The sequence below is a fragment of the Aquarana catesbeiana genome, linkage group LG09 (genome assembly GCF_042186555.1).
Source record: "Aquarana catesbeiana isolate 2022-GZ linkage group LG09, ASM4218655v1, whole genome shotgun sequence".
Lineage (NCBI taxonomy): Eukaryota > Metazoa > Chordata > Amphibia > Anura > Ranidae > Aquarana > Aquarana catesbeiana.
In genome coordinates, this window is record NC_133332.1 from 56360797 (window position 1) to 56377037 (window position 16241).

Here is a 16241-nt window from a genome sequence, read left to right on the forward strand (position 1 = left end):
AAGCTCACAAACCTGCCATATGCATTTACTGTATTTTAATTTAAACCACGTGAAAGGGTATCTGACAGGTGGAATAATCCCATTACAACAAGTGTTCGTGACAGCGCTGGGTGTGCTTGTAAATAATACAAGAAGTACAGACTGTTCTAATCCTTATACACAGGGAAGTTTGTATGACAAAGGTTTCTCATATAGTGATTTGGCACGAAATGCAAACGAAAGTACTTTAAAGTAGTTAAGAGTTTGCACAGTTCTATCCCAATGTTAGTATGGGACATATGTGCAAACAAAGCACAATTATGAGAGATACCAAGTCAAACTAAAATATGTTTTGTCTATATTTTATTACTCTACCGCAACAGGTGAAACCTATCAGTGAACTAATGCAATTAAGCACACACTGCGGCTGTGGAAAAGTCAGAAGTTTTGCTCAATTTTGATTTGAGTTCTGTGTAATACATCACAGCCCGAATCTGAGGATTCCCTCACAGTACTACTAATATCCTATACACACGATCAGAAAATCGTACGAAAAATAGCGCTTTCGGAGCGATTGTACGATGATCAGAGTGTTAGTACAGAGCTTTCGAGAGCAGGACAGTTCATCCGATAAGCTCTGAACAAATTAATGGGGTGGGCAACTACATGGCAAATGAGGTTTAATGTATAAAAATTTAAAATAATGCATTTGGGTGGCAAAAAACAGAGTTAGATACCTGGTAACTCTTTTTCTAAGAAGTCTTCCAGGGCAGCATCCGAGAGATAGGCTCCTCCTCCCTAAAACAGGAAACACATTAGTCCACCATTATAAATTTCACAGTCTTACCTGTGTGCCTCAGTTATGTTAAAGCACCGAAGGAATTCCCTGTAAGCTGCAAGCTCCCCCACTGTACCTGGTTTTTGTCATTTCAAGGGTGGGAACTAGTGCTGCCCTGGAAGACTTCTTAGAAAAAGAGTTACCAGGTACCTAACTCTGTTTTCTCGAATCGTCTTCCAGGGCAGCATCCGAGAGGATGTATCAAGCAATACTTACTAGGGTGGGGTTAGAGACTGGAGTACTTTGCAACCAAATGTTTGGTCTTGGTCAGACAGCTGGTCTATCCGGTAGTGCTTTGCGAAAGTACTGAAGCTCGACCATGTCGCTGCCCTGCAGATCTGCTCCGGAGTTGCCCCTGCTTTCTCTGCGGCCGAGGTTGCCCAGGCTCTAGTTGTGTGCGCTCTGATTTCACTAGGTGGAGTGAGATTCTGTGCCTTGTAGGTAGTCTGTATGGCCATCCTTATCCATCTGCTGATGGTACTTTTTGAAGCTTGTTTCCCTCTGTTGATTCCTGCATAGAGGACGAAGAGGGAGGTCGTTCTACGCCATTCCTTTGTTTTTTCGAGATACGTTATGAGCGTGTTCCTTACATCTAGTTTGCTGTAAATGTCCCTTTTCCTACTATCCATGGTTGTTGGAAGTGAGGGTATGACGATGTTTTGGGTTCTGTGGAATGTAGAAGAGACCTTGGGTAGAAAGGCCGGATCTGGAGAGAGAATTATCTTGTCCAGATGTATTAGACAGTATAGTTCTATTGTTGACAGAGCTTGGATTTCACTCACTCTTCTCGCGGATACTAGGGCCAGAAGGAGCGCAGTTTTTAGCGTGAGGTTTTTGTCTGAGCTGTCCTCTATAGGTTCAAACGGAGGGGAAAGAAAGCCCTTAAGTACCGTGCCCATGTCCCAGGTGGGGGTTCTGTACATTTTGGTTGGTTTGGATCTTTTAAGTGCTATGAGGAATCGTCTTATCAGTGGGTCCTCCGCTAGTCTAGTATCCATGACCGAGGAAAGTGCTGCAACTTGTACTTTCAGGGTATTAGGTGATATGTTTTTGTCTGCACCATCTTGTAGGAAATCCAAAACGATTGGAATTATCCCACCGTTGGAGGTTGGTCTGTCTTTGTACCAAGAAACACATTTTATCCTTATTTTCTCATAGATAGCTCTTGTTACCGGCTTTCTGCTGTTTAAGATGGTGTTGATTACTCTGTCTGACAGGCCTTTGTTCTGGAGTTTTACCCTCTCAGTAACCAAGCCGAGAGCTTCAGGATTTTGTGGTTCGGGTGGTTGACTGGGCCTCGTGACAGTAGATCCGGGCGGTCCGTTAGTGTCAGCTGAGGTTGTATGCTGAGGTTTTTCAAGTGACTGAACCATGCTCTCTGGGGCCAGTGTGGTGCTATTAGTATCACTGTTGTTTTCTCTGCCTTGATTTTTTTAATTACTTTTGGGATTATGGCAGTTGGAGGGAATGCATAGCACAGATGCCATTTCCAGTTTTGGTTGAAAGCATCCACCCCGCTGTTGCCATCTGTAGGGTCCAGGGAGAAAAATATCGGAGATTTTGCATTTTCCCTGGAAGCGAATAGGTCTACTTCGGGTATTCCCCACTTTTGGGTGATTTGAGTGAAGGTTGTTTGGTTTAGTGCCCATTCCGTTTGTTTTATCGTTTTCGGGCTCAGGAAATCTGCCAATGTATTGTCTGTTCCTTTCAGATGAATACCGGATATCGATCTTATGTTCGCTTCTGCCCATAGTAGGATTGATTGTGTCAGTCGCATCAATTTTTGGGATTTTGTACCACCTTGTCTGTTTAGGTATGCGACTGTTGTGGCGTTGTCTGATTGTATTTTTACATCTCTCCCCTGTAATGCTGGCTTGAAGGCTTTTAGCGCTTCCCCCACAGCTTTCAGCTCTCTCAAGTTTGAGGAGGCTTGTGACCATTTGGATGTCCATTTTCCTTGTGAGTACAGCCCTTCCATGTGGGCTCCCCATCCTAGTGCGCTTGCATCGGTGGTGATCCTGACTGGATTGACTTGAGCCCATCTGCGCCCCTCGATGACCCGAAGTGGGTTGAGCCACCAGTAGAGTGTTTGTTTGACTGTGGCTGGGATGGGAATGGACTTGTCTAGGGATGCTTGCCTGCCATCCCACTGGGACAGAATGTAGTTCTGTAAGGGTCGCATGTGAATTTGTGCCCAGGTAATGGCTGGAATGGAAGATGTCATCAGTCCTAGTATGGACATTCCGTGCCTGATTGTTGTGGAATGATTCCTTAGCAGGGAGGTAATTGCTTGTGTAATTTTTTCGTTCTTTTCCTTTGTTAGGAAAATTTTTGACAGTCTGGAGTCCAGCACATATCCCAAGTATACCACTCTCTGGCTTGGGGTCATTTGAGATTTTTCTGCGTTTACTAACCATCCCATGTTTTGCAGATAGGTCATACTTGTGCGCAGGTTGTTTTCTAAGATTGCTGCTGAGTCCGCAAAGAACAGTAGGTCGTCTAAGTATGGTATTATACCAATGCCCTGCTGTCTTAGACCTTTTAGTGCTTCCGCCATTATTTTTGAGAATATTCTTGGTGCCGAGGAGATTCCGAAGGGGAGAGCTGTGTACTGTAGGTGCAGAGTAGCTGCTGGCCCCTGGATTGCGAACCTTAGGAACTTTTGGTGATCCTCCCTTATGGGGACATGTAGGTAGGCATCCTGTAAATCTAGTGTTGCCATGAATGTCTCCCGTGGTAGGATGTTCCTGATTGAATAGATATATTCCATTCTGAATCTCTTGTATTTTATCCCTCGGTTGAGTGGTTTGAGGTTTAGTATCAGCCTTAGTTTGCTTGATGGTTTTCTTTTTGCGAAGATGTGTGAGTAGAAGCCCTTTTGTTCCTCCTCTTGAGGAACGTGACGAATCACCTTCTGATCCAGTAGTTTCTGCAGGGATTCTAAAAACACTTTTGCTTGATTGCTGTCCTTTGGTAGCATGGTCGCTAAGTATTTGGTTGGGGGGCGGGTGGAGAATTCTGTTGCGTAACCGTCCGCTATGGTGCGCAATATGAATTTGTTTTCTGTTATCTCCTCCCATTGGTGGGAAAAAGCCGCCAATCTGCCCCCCACCTGAAGGCAGTCATTGTTTTTTGTTCTTTTGGGTAATAGGCTTAAGGATGAATTCACCTTTGCCTTTCTTGTTTTGTTGACCCCAGTGCTTTTTTGCCCCAGGCTTATTAAATTTCTTGAAATGCCGAAAGGGCGCCTTCCCTTGTTTCTTCTTGGTTTGAGGGAACCCCTTATTTTTTGCTGCAGTCCTATTCAGGACTGTTTCTAGCTCAGGACCAAACAGTAGGTCTCCAGTGAATGGGATCCCACAAACGGTTCTTGGAAGGGGCATCCCCCCCCCAAGATTTCAACCACAGAGCTCTGCGGGCCGAGTTCAGTAGTGCCGTGGTCCTAGAGGATATTCTGACAGTTTCTGCTGAAGCATCTGCTAAGAAAGCTGCCGCTCTAGTTAGTGTGGAGATGGTTTTAATTAGTTCTTCCCTGGGCGTGTCGTTTTCCAGTAGTTCTTGCAGCTGGGTTAACCAGATTAGCAAGGTTCGGGCTGTGCAGGTGGAAGCAATAGCCGGATTTAGGTTTGCCGTCCCTGCTTCCCATGCCCTTTTCAGGAGGGCTTCTATTTTCTTGTCCATGTGGTCGCTTAGGGTACCTGCGTCGTCAAATGCCAAGTCAGATTTGTTCGTAATTTTTGCCAGAGAGGCATCCACCTTGGGGCATTTAGCCCAGGTTTTGATGTCTGCTTCCGCAAACGGGTATCTGCGTTTGATTGTGGCGGGTATAAAAAGCTTTTTCTCTGGGTCTTCCCATTGTTTTTTGACTATGTCTTTAAGGGTTTGGTGTACAGGGAACGTTCTTGGCTTCTTGGGCTGTAGCCCCTTGTACATTCTGTCATGTATAGTGAGTTCTGCGGTTTTCTATTCTTTAATGCCTAGAGTGTCAGTGATGGCTTTAAGAAGACTGTCTGTATCCTCTGAGGGAAACAAGTTGCAGTCTGTCGTGTCATCTTACTCCTCTGAGTATGAACAGATACCGTCTTCTGATTCAGATTGCTCGGATTCATCTGAATCCACCTCTTGTTCTGCCTGTACCTTGTTATCCCTCGGAATGTGTGTTCCGCTGGTAGATGGAATACTGGCCTGAGCGACACTTGATGGTGTTTCTAATTTTTCAATAGCTGAGCGTAGTGGCGCCATGGTGCTCTAAATTTATTTCTTAAAAGAACTGAGCAGGTCTTTCAAAAATCCCTGTGATTCTTTTGCCACCATTTTGTCTATGCATTTCTGACACAGGGGGTTTTTCCAATCTGGGGAAAGCCTGTGGCTGCATGAGGCACATGTTTTGCCTTTAACCTTCCTTTCCTCAGGGGTCTTTGCCTAGATGCCTAGGTGGTCAAAAGACTGCCTGTAGGTAGGCAGTCTTGTAGAGAGGTTAAGACAGAGATAATTCAAGAGTATTCTGGCTTACCTTGGAGCTGTCCTGACTTGCAGGATCTGCAGGGCAGGGTGGGGAAGCGTCAGACATGATCAGCCACCAGGATCCTCTGCTTAGAGGGCCTTTTTAACTGCTTCCTGCATAAGCTCCGGCCCTGCCCCCGGCTGACACCGTATAGGTTGGTGGACACACCTGCACATGCCGCTGCGTTGTAGTATACCCATGATACTGGTAGGAAGGGTAGCATTCAAAAAATTTAATTTGTATTCTAATTTTTGTTATTATTGTTTTTCTTTCTTTTTTTTTTTTTTCTTTTTTTAAATTCCCGCCCCTGGGTGTCCTGTGAGTCCTGCTCTATCTCCTCCTGGAGATAGGCTACGGGAAAATGGCCGCCACCCGGAAGCGGAACCTCCTCCCGGCGCCATCTTGGTACACCCCCAGGCTCCATGTAGCGGCCTGTGTGGCGGCGAGGAGAGCGGGTGCCGGATCCGTTGCCTTGGGGTATCAGCCACGGCCACCAGGGACCTGGATGGAAGGTAAAAACCCCCCTTCCTTGATCCTCTGTTGCTGCGGTGGTTTTTGGCGGCTGCGGCGGCGGGGGGGGGGGGCGTCCATCTAGTGCATCTGATGTATCCCCCCTGGCGGGCCCCAGCTTCCCCGGAAAGCCAGTGAGGGGGGTGCTTGTTGAAGCAAACACAGGGCCTAGAGCAGCGGCATGGGGGGGATGACAGAGTCCTCCTGCAGCCTGGGGGGATGATTGCAGACCCCTCAGTAGGGGCGAAATCTCAGGCTTGAGCAAAGTTGCGCCTGCTCGCCCTCCCAAGGCCCATTGGGCTGTATGGGATGCTGGCAGGGGGTCTCCTGCAACAAACGTTTTGCAGCTCCTGTGGGTCCGGAGGAAACACAAAACAACTGAGGCACACAGGTAAGACTGTGAAATTTATAATGGTGGACTAATGTGTTTCCTGTTTTAGGGAGGAGGAGCCTATCTCTCGGATGCTGCCCTGGAAGACGATTCGAGAAATATGAATGCAATCTATATACTGGGGGAGAACCTCTGGGGGAATCTAGGATGGAAAAGGACCTGGGGGTCCTAGTAGATGATAGGCTCAGCAATAGCATGCAATGCCAAGCTGCTGCTAACAAAGCAAACAGAATATTGGCATTAAAAAGGGGATCAACTCCATAGTTAAAACAATAATTCTCCCGCTCTACAAGACTCTGGTCCGGCCGCACCTGGAGTATGCTGTCCAGTTCTGGGCACCAGTCCTCAGGAGGGATGTACTGGAAATTGAGCGAGTACAAAGAAGGGCAACAAAGCTAATAAAGGGTCTGGAGGATATTAGTTATGAGGAAAGGTTGCGAGCACTGAACTTATTCTCTCTGGAGAAGAGACGCTTGAGAGGCGATATGATTTCAATTTACAAATACCGTACTGGTGACCCCCACAATAGGGATAAAACTTTTTCACAGAAGGGAATTTAATTAGACACGCAGCCATTCACTAAAACTATAAGAAAAGAGTTTTAACCTTAAACTGCGTAGAGGGTTCTTTATTGTAATGCCGCGTACACATGAGCGGACTTTCCGGCAGACTTGGTCTGGCGGACCGGACTCCGTCGGACAATTCGATCGTGTGTGGGCTCCAGCGGATTTTTTTTCCCCAAAAGTCAGACGGACCTAGAGATAAAACATGTTTCAAATCTTTCTGATGGACTCGAGTCCGGTCGAAAAATCCGCTCATCTGTATGCTAGTCCGATGGGCAAAAACAGACGCTAGGGCAGCTATTGGCTACTGACTATCAACTTCCTTATTTTAGTCCGGTCGTATGTTATCACGTACGAATCCGTCGGACTTTGGTTGATCGTGTGTAGGCAAGTCCGTTCGTTTGAAAGTCCATCGGAAGTCCGTCGGAAAGACCGTTGGACCAGTCTGTTCGAAAAGTGTGTACGCGGCATAAGAGTGGTTAGGATGTGGAATTCCCTTCCACAGGCGGTGGTCTCAGTGGGGAGCATCGATAGTTTCAAAAAACTATTAGATAAGCACCTGAACGACTAAAAAATACAGGGATATACAATGTAATATTGACATATAATCACACACATGGGCTGGACTTGATGGACTTGTGTTTTTTTTCAACCTCACCTACCATGTAACTATGTATTATTTGATCGGACATGCACGAAAATATTCATCGTACGATTTTCGTTTTAATCAGTACAGTTGTCGTTCAAAAATGCAATAGATTACAACACATGACATCACTTTCGAATTTTTATTCTGTCGTACGAGAATTTTCATGACTTTAGTAAACTCATTAGATTCGATCTGAGATTTGCATGCAAAAAAAAAAAGAAAAACGGACGATCATTTGTGTACTGGGCTTAAGGGTCCTTTCACACGAGCGGTCTAACCGGCAGGCTCCGCTGATCCCCACTGAGCAGGCGGATGACAGGTCTGTCTCCCCTCACTGTGCAGGGACCGACCTGTCAGAGTCCCACTCTCTTCTATGGGGAGATTGGATGAAAATGGACCGCCTGCCCATTTTCATTCGATACGATCTGCCAGACGGATAGAAAATAGGGTCACCATTTGTTTGGATTTCATGGACAGGATAGGATCGAATAGCGGTGGGTGTCAGCAGACATGATACCGCTGACATCCGCCACCCCATAGGAGTGAATGGAGGGTTTGATCAGGTCTGCCCGAAAAACTGACAGGCGGACCTGTCCATGTCCATGTGAAAGGGGTCTAATGCCCCGTACACACGGTCGGACTTTGTTCGGACATTCCGACAACAAAATCCTAGGATTTTTTCCGACGGATGTTGGCTCAAACTTGTCTTGCATACACACGGTCACACAAAGTTGTCGGAAAATCCGATCATTCTGAACGCGGTGACGTAAAACACGTACGTCGGGACTATAAACGGGGCAGTGGCCAATAGCTTTCATCTCTTTATTTATTCTGAGCATGCGTGGCACTTTGTGCGTCGGATTTGTGTACACACGATCGGAATTTCCGACAACCGATTTTGTTGTCGGAAAATTTTATATCCTGCTCTCAAACTTTGTGTGTCGGAAAATCCGATGGAAAATGTGTAATGGAGCCCACACACGGTCGGAATTTCCGACAACAAGGTCCTATCACACATTTTCCGTCGGAAAATCCGACCGTTTGTACGGGGCATAAGAGTGTATATTGTAAAGATCGTGGTGATTACCCTGAAGAGATACATGCATTTTCAAGAAGTTGTGCAAGTCGAGAACTGCATTTTTAAGGGCATGGCAGCCCACTTTTATTTAAAGGAACAGAAAAATTCACAGAAGGCAGCAATACCCACGTAGGGGTTCCACCATTACTGTAATGCCCTGTACACACGGCCGGTTTTGCCGTAGGAATAAACTCTGAAGGTTTTTTCGACCGAATTCCACTCAAGCTGTCTTGCATACACACGATCACACCAAATTCCGACCATCCAGAACACGATGACATACAACACGTACGACGGGACTAGAAAACGGAAGTTCAATAGCCAGTAGCCAATAGCTTCCGTCTTGTACTTGCTTCAGAGCATGCCTTGTTTTTGGTTTGTCGGAACAGCATACAGACGAGCGTTTTTTCCGTTGGAAAAATATAGAACATGTTCTCTATCTAAGTCCGTCTGAATTTTCGACAGAAAAAGTCTGATGGGGCATACACACGGTCGGAATATACAATGTAAAGCTCCCATCGGACTCTTTCTGTCGGAAATTCCGCTCGTGTGTACGCGGCATAAGTTGCATAATACTTCAGCCTCCTGGCTTAATCACTTGCCACACGGCTGCTTCAGGCCTTAAGCCTTGGCCTTAGGTCTGGTCCTCAGACCAACACAAAGGTTTCCTTCCAGTAAAGCTCTCTCATAACTTACTCATGATCAGCTCCTTGTTGCTCTGTAATGGACTACATCTGCCTCCTGCTGACATGCACGCTCAGGCTGCCCCCTGTAGTCTCTCTGAATCCTAGAGAGGATGGGAGTCCTCCTGACTTTCATGCACAGACCTCTTGTCTGTTGGGTGGAGCCCTTAGCTCTATCCCTGGGTCTATTATGAATCCAGCCCACACCTGTGCAATCAGCATGCCTGCCTCTCCAAAAATCTGGCTTAAACTGCTAAAATAAACAGTAGCGCTGACTGGCCTCTCTACAATATTCTTTTTCCAAATATAAATTTTATTAAAAGCTCAGGGAGGGCAAATCCCAGAAATAACATCAATACTATACAGTCATGAACAATTCCAGATCTAAAATAGGTAAGACATCTAACAATAGAAGCTGCATATGGAAGTGTTATAAAAAAAAAAAAAAATTGGTATGTCTAGTATAATTGTTTGACTGCAAAAAACAGTAATCTTATAACTATATATAGTAAAAGCAGAATGATACAGTAGGCCGCCCAATCCTGTGTCTATTTTTACGTAACTAAAAAAAGACGAGGCTAAGAAACAGAAATATAAAAGTAAACTAAAAAGTGGGAAAGGAGGTTTGGAGAAAAGAGAAAGGAGAGGGTGGAGTGGGTGGGAAAAAGGTGGAAATGAGGGGTGGGGTGGGTCTCAGCAGGTGGGGCTCCATTCGCAAGGATGGGCGAACACAGCGGACAGTATAGAGTGTTTTATGATCCGAGTAAGGTCAACCCCTCGTCGGATACTGTAAACATATTGCAAAGTCTCTATTGCTCTGAGTGTTTTTCCTGTCTATTCTGCTCTGTGGAAATCAGGTCTTCCATCTTATTTATGTCTTCCACTTTGAGCAACCAGCTCGCAATAGTTGGTGGCGTTTGTTGCTTCCATAGTGGAGGAATGCAGGATTCAGCAGCATTCAGTAGGTGACACACAACCAATTTTTGGTAATGTTTTGCGGGAAAGGTAGACACATGAAGTAAGAAAAAAGCCGGATCGTCAGGGATCTTATGTTCTGTGAAATTTTGACTACTGTCCAGAAGTGTTTCAACTTGGGGCAGGACCAAAATATATGGATGAGCGTTCCTCTGTCCGTCTGGCATCTCCAGCAGCGATCTGTAGTGTTTGGGTAGAACTTATGCAGAAGATGCAGTGTATGATACCACCTTGTCAGAATTTTATAATTGGTTTCCTGTATTTTCGTACAAATTGATGACTTCAACAAAAAATCTACCAATAAGTTGATTTTGGGTGTCAGAGAATGATCAGTGCAAGTCTGTCTCCCATTTGTGCAAAAACGGTAGACTCAGTTGTTCCAGGGGGGTAACTAGTAAAGAGTAAGTCTTCGACGGTACTTGCGGTAGAGTCCCTTCGTCTAAGCAGTAATCTTCGAAAGTTGTTAAGCTAAGGATAAATCTTTGGGGAAGGGAGTGCAAGAAGTGGTGCAGCTGTAACACATTCCAGAAAGAAAGTTTGAACTGTCCCAAGTGACTCGTCAGTGATGTGATAGAGGGCCAGCAATCTATGTTCGCAAAAGGCGAGGCTTGATCGTGTCTGTCTTGGATGAGGGTCTGGAAGTCGCATGTTCTCAGGCCTGGGGTAAATGCCAGGTTTCCAAGGAATGGAAACAATGGGGAGTCTCGGATTGAGAGGGAAGTTGAGAAGACAGCTCAATAGCATATATGATGCGTGTTATCAATCAGAGGATGGGCTTTGAGAGTCGGAGGACGTCGATCAAAGTACCACAGGGCACCTTTCAGGGGGATGTCTGTTTGCCAGTCAATTAACCTACCAAGGTGTATTGCTTGAAAGTATTTCCGAACATCGGGGAGAGCCAGGCTCCCAAATTGTTTGGATAATGTGAGAAAGCGTCTGGGAAGTCGAGGTTTTTTATGTGCCCATATGAATTTAATAAAAAGTGAGTGTACCTGTTTGAAGTAGAACACAGGAATCTGTATCGGTAAGGCTTGGAATAAGTGCAGGTATTTTGGAAGGATACACATTTTTAGAAGATTGCACCTGCCAAACCACGAGTGAAATTCCTTTGTGCCACTTCTTCAACAACATACGGGTCCTGGTTAGCAAAGGTGGAAAATTAATTTCATATGTACGTGCTAAAGTGCAGGGAATATAGGTACCTAAATATTTAAGGCTGTGTCTGACCATTTGAACTTAAAGCTGGACTTTAGGGTCGCTAAGAGGGCTAGGGCTATCTGGACTCCCATAGTTGCCGATTTGTCAAAATTCATTTTCAAACTAGAGAGTGCATATATTCCTCAAACTCCTTCATAAGGTTAGGAAGGGATACCGCCGGGTTAGTTGTAGAGAATAAAAGGTCGCCGGCGTACAGTATGCTGATATGCTGTATGCTGATGAAAGCATTCATTGATTTTTAAGGAAAGCATTTTTCTTGAGTTTTTCAGGCACTTTTTTTAACACCAAAGCTCTTGAAAAACTCTTCAGTGTGAAAGGGCCCTTAAGCTTTGAAAAAAACACCCTGGAAGTCGATTGGTTTCTATGCAGAGTGGCGCCAGATTTTGCATGCTCCAGTTTTATTAAATCAACCCCATACTGTAAATATGGTATAACTGTATTTAATTGTGTGCTTGGGGATCAGCTCTGTAACTTGCTAAACTCAGCAGCATTACAGGAGCTGTTGCCTTAGAAGTTAAAGTGTTACTAAACCCACAACAGTCAAATCAGTCTGTGTATTCAGTAAAGCATGCTTGTTATACTCACTGTCTAAACTAAGGGGTTAATCCTCTGTATTGTGTAAAAAGGCTGTTTGATCCTGTCTTCTCTGATCTACCCCGTCTTTTACTGTCTCCAAATCCTCTGCTAATAGCACAGAGCTCTAGGAAGCACTCTGCATATGCTCAATTTGGTGTGTATTGATAGAGAGGTTTTTCTTGGGAGAGTGCATGTGATCAGCACAGGGCCAATCAGCACGGTCTAGACAGAGGGTCAGGGATCCTGTGGGGATCAGCCCCACAGGACAGTCAGAGAACAATGAAAACTCCTCCTACAAGCTTTAATTAGTGCTCGGCCGGACACTGATAGAAGTCACAAGACTGCTATATACTGCTGATGATAAAGGTATTTAGCAGTTTATATTGACTAAAATAATTGCATTTCCATGTTCTGTGTACTGTGGGAGATCAGATATATTGAATGCAGGCTCCTGGGTTTAGTAACACTTTAAATTCTTTTTCCAGTGTGCTTGCTTCCTGTGCATTATGATGTGATTGGTTAAATACCTGAAGACATACAGATTTATGTTATATTCACTTGGTGCAAGCTGGCCTCACAGATCAGCTATCTGAAATTACAATCATTCTGGCCTTTTCTTACACAAATGTGTTGCTATGGCTATTTTAGTGTTTTTTTTATAGTATAAATATATGAAATAAAACATTTGAGCTACCATGTATTGTTTTTAGAAGCTGGAGTTCCACATTCATATGCTGATTAACCTGTTTGGTTTCATGGAGCTTATGGAACAGGAAGTGATGTTGGCAGGAAGTAGGGGGAGGGAACAAAGGACATGAACACAGCCATGTGCTGAACACAAAAGTAATATTTTTTTCAGGACTCCAAGAAGCAAGGAGAGATGACCCCATCACCTAAAACAGCCAAATGACGTCCATGCTCTTTTGCTATGGAGGGTAGATAGCTTGTGCATGTGAATATTATATGCATATTTTGTAATACTGTATGTCCTGTATTGTTTCCTAAAATTGTACATACCGTATTTATCAGCGTATAACACGTGCTGGCGTATAACACGCACCCCAAGTTTAGGAGGGAAGTTTAAGGAAAAAAACTTTTAAGGAGGGAAGTTTAAGGAAAAAAACTTACATTTGAAGTGTGTATCTGCAGCCTTGCCCAGTGTTCATCTGCAGCCTTGCCCAGTGTCCAGCTTTGCCCAGTGTTCATCTGCAGCCTTGCCCAGTGTCCAGCCTTGCCCAAAATTGCAGTATTATCGTTTCTTTTTTTAATGATTGCGCCGCCGAGATTTTTTAAATTATTGCGCCGCTCGTCTCGCAGTCCTGTCCCTTGGCCCGGCTCCTATGATGGACACATCACCGGTCCAATGGTGGGATATAAAGGCTAGGAGGCAGGACTGCGAGCGGAGCCGAGCCGAGCCGAGGGTACTCACATAATTCTCTCAAAAAAGCTAAAAATAATGCATTTAAAACTAAACGTGAGGACCTTCTAATCACAAAGAAGAATCCCCAGGAAACGGACCAATCACACTGTGATTTCCCCAGAATCATCACCAGGTTTGGCTCGCAATGGACCCAAGTCCAGGAGATCCTAAACAGACACTGGCATATCCTTAAATCGGCACCCCTCATTGCTAACATAGTTAGCCCTAGACCATTACTCACGGCCAAAAGGGCACGTAATTTGGGAGATACCCTGGTTCATTCAGAATATACCAGAACGATTAATAAAAACTGGCTTACTGATAGAAAACCTCCCCCAGGTATGCATGCATGTGGACATTGTAACATATGCAAATATGTACATCACACTGATGTGTTCGCTGATCCAAGGGGTGGCAATGACTATCGAATTAAACAATTTATTAATTGCTCAACGGCACGTGTCATATATATGCTCACGTGTCCTTGCAATAAAAATTACATAGGAAAAACCAAACGTCAGCTCCGAATTAGGATCAGCGAACACATCAGTGGTATTAGGAATAAAACCAAGAATAAGGATGATGACAGACCTATTCCAGTACACTTTGCTAAATTTCATGACAGCAATCCAGCAGGCCTTACAGTTAAAGGGATCTATGTGCTTAATCTGCCCCCTAGAAGGGGCGATTTTGACACTATACTCCTGCAAAAGGAGAAAATGTGGACGTACTTTTTAGATTCTTTAGCCCCAAAGGGGTTAAACACTGAATGCAGTTTACAATCCTTCCTAGCAACATAAACAATGCTTCCTATTTGTGGAAATAAAATCCCTATCATAAACATTACCTCTATTTCTTCACTCCTTCCATGGCTGATTTTCTAAAAAACTGTTAAAGTACTCTTTTTTCTTTTCCGTCTCTATCTCGAAAAATATCTAATATTACTACCTTAATCATGTAATTAGTATGTATGTTTTGTTTGCTGAATGACTTACACTGAGGGGCTATGGTCGACATCTAGTGGATACAAGTAGTATCTGCACTCTTTATTGCTTATTTAAACTCACCACACTTGACCCCTCCTAGCTCTGAGGAAACCAGCGTCCATTGGCTGGTGAAACGCGTCAGCGGTGTGACGTCAGCACGTTCTCGGGAGCCGCGCGCAATTTGACCTGACTCATCCTTACACGGACCTAACAGCTGATCCAACAGCTGATGTTGATGCTTTTCCCTGCAGCTACGCATCATACGGCGGCAGCGGTGCTTCGGCGGCTCCATGGTGAGGAGCTGTGAGTGACGACTCCTTACCGGCCTGCACTCCTAGTGAGCCACACAGAGGCATCTGCCCTCAGAGAGACTCCAACATCCAGGATTAACATAGTCTGACGACGGACACAGTGCAGCTAATGAGATTCTTCCACCTCACTCAGCACTTCAACAAAACGTATGTCAGTTTTTCTATGTTTCCTTAAATGCTGTCTCCAAGGACATTTATCCTGCTGCCTCTGTAGATATCTATACAATCATTCTTACTGCAACTGGGAAAGCGTTTGTAATCTATTTCATCAGCTGTGATCTAAATAACCACTGAGTGCAATGATCGTTTGAGAGATCGCTCCATCTATGGTCCAACTCCTTGATTTGTCAGATCATCCACCCACTTACATCACCAAACTAGTGATATAGGACTGTTCCTGCCCTACTGGACACTTTATACTGGGAACAGTTTCCATTAATCTCCAATCGATTGTGCAGGACTATCCTTAATTCAATATTCCCCATATCTAGTGTGTATGATGTGTATGTGTGGGCGTGTTGCCGCGGCTCCCATTTGATTTTAAATATTCCTTGTGACAACGTTGTCCATTTTAATCTGTTTGTGATAACCGTCTGTCCATATTGCTTATATTTTCACTTTTTGATATATTAATTGGTTATATTTTTTGGTTATTAATAAAGCTGGTTTTGTATTTGACAATAGTGTTCTATGTTGACCTTCTTTAGAGAAACCCTTTGTTTCTCATCTCCCCTTTTTTTGCAATATGTTTAAAAGGCCAACTTGAACTGCATCCAGGCTTTTTTCCTGTATGATAGGTCTATACTTACCCGCTGGAACTAGCCACCACTATTAATATTCATTGGTTGATCCGGGCAAAAAATTCCTGTTCTTTTGAGTACACAGTACACTCGGCTCTGTCTTTTTCGGCTCGTCCTTCCACTCAGACAGCATGGAGGTGAGACGGCGTGACTGTGAGCGCAGCCGAGAGGAGCCGAGCCGAGTACACAGTACACTCGGTTCGGTCTTTTTCGGGGGCGCTTGCTCCTCTTCCCCACATAAACAGCGGGGATTGGCGTATAACACGCACCCATGATTTTAAAGGGGAAAAAAGTGCATGTTATAAGCTGATAAATACGGTAGTTTGTAGGTACTGCATTTTTTACTTGGTAAAGCAAAGCACAATAATACACTACAGAGGTTTTAATGCTTCCTTACTTTTACCGCAAAGTAACCCTAAAAGACAAAGCAAGACAAAGCAAAACAACAAATACCTCAGGCAGGTCGTAGCCGTGGAATGTGATGTCCCGGGTCACAGTATGAGGGACACTCATGGGCACTATGTCTGCATATCTCTGGATTTCATAAATCACTGCTTCAGTGTAGGGCATCTTGCTGCGATCATCCATGCACGGACTTCTATCTCGACCAATCACACGGTCTATTTCCTCTTGAACTTTCTCTGGTGAGAAAATTGATTGCTGAAATTATAAACCATTCTTTACAAATGTATCCCACGTGAGTATTGGAATAAAAGTCAGAGTATCACCCGAATATCCTCCACATAGGACAGGCCAGACA

The 16241-nt window shown here is 44.6% G+C and overlaps 1 protein-coding gene across 2 annotated transcripts in view; it reads right to left on the reverse strand.

Moving 5' to 3' along the window:
• Window positions 1-16241, reverse strand: part of LOC141107664 (cytochrome P450 2F2-like) — a 66742-nt gene that overhangs the window by 22056 nt on the left and 28445 nt on the right. For both annotated transcript variants that reach the window (XM_073598560.1, XM_073598559.1), the window contains one exon: window positions 15935-16122. In XM_073598560.1, the coding sequence (XP_073454661.1) occupies window positions 15935-16122 (188 nt within the window). The remainder of the gene's footprint in view (window positions 1-15934; window positions 16123-16241) is intronic.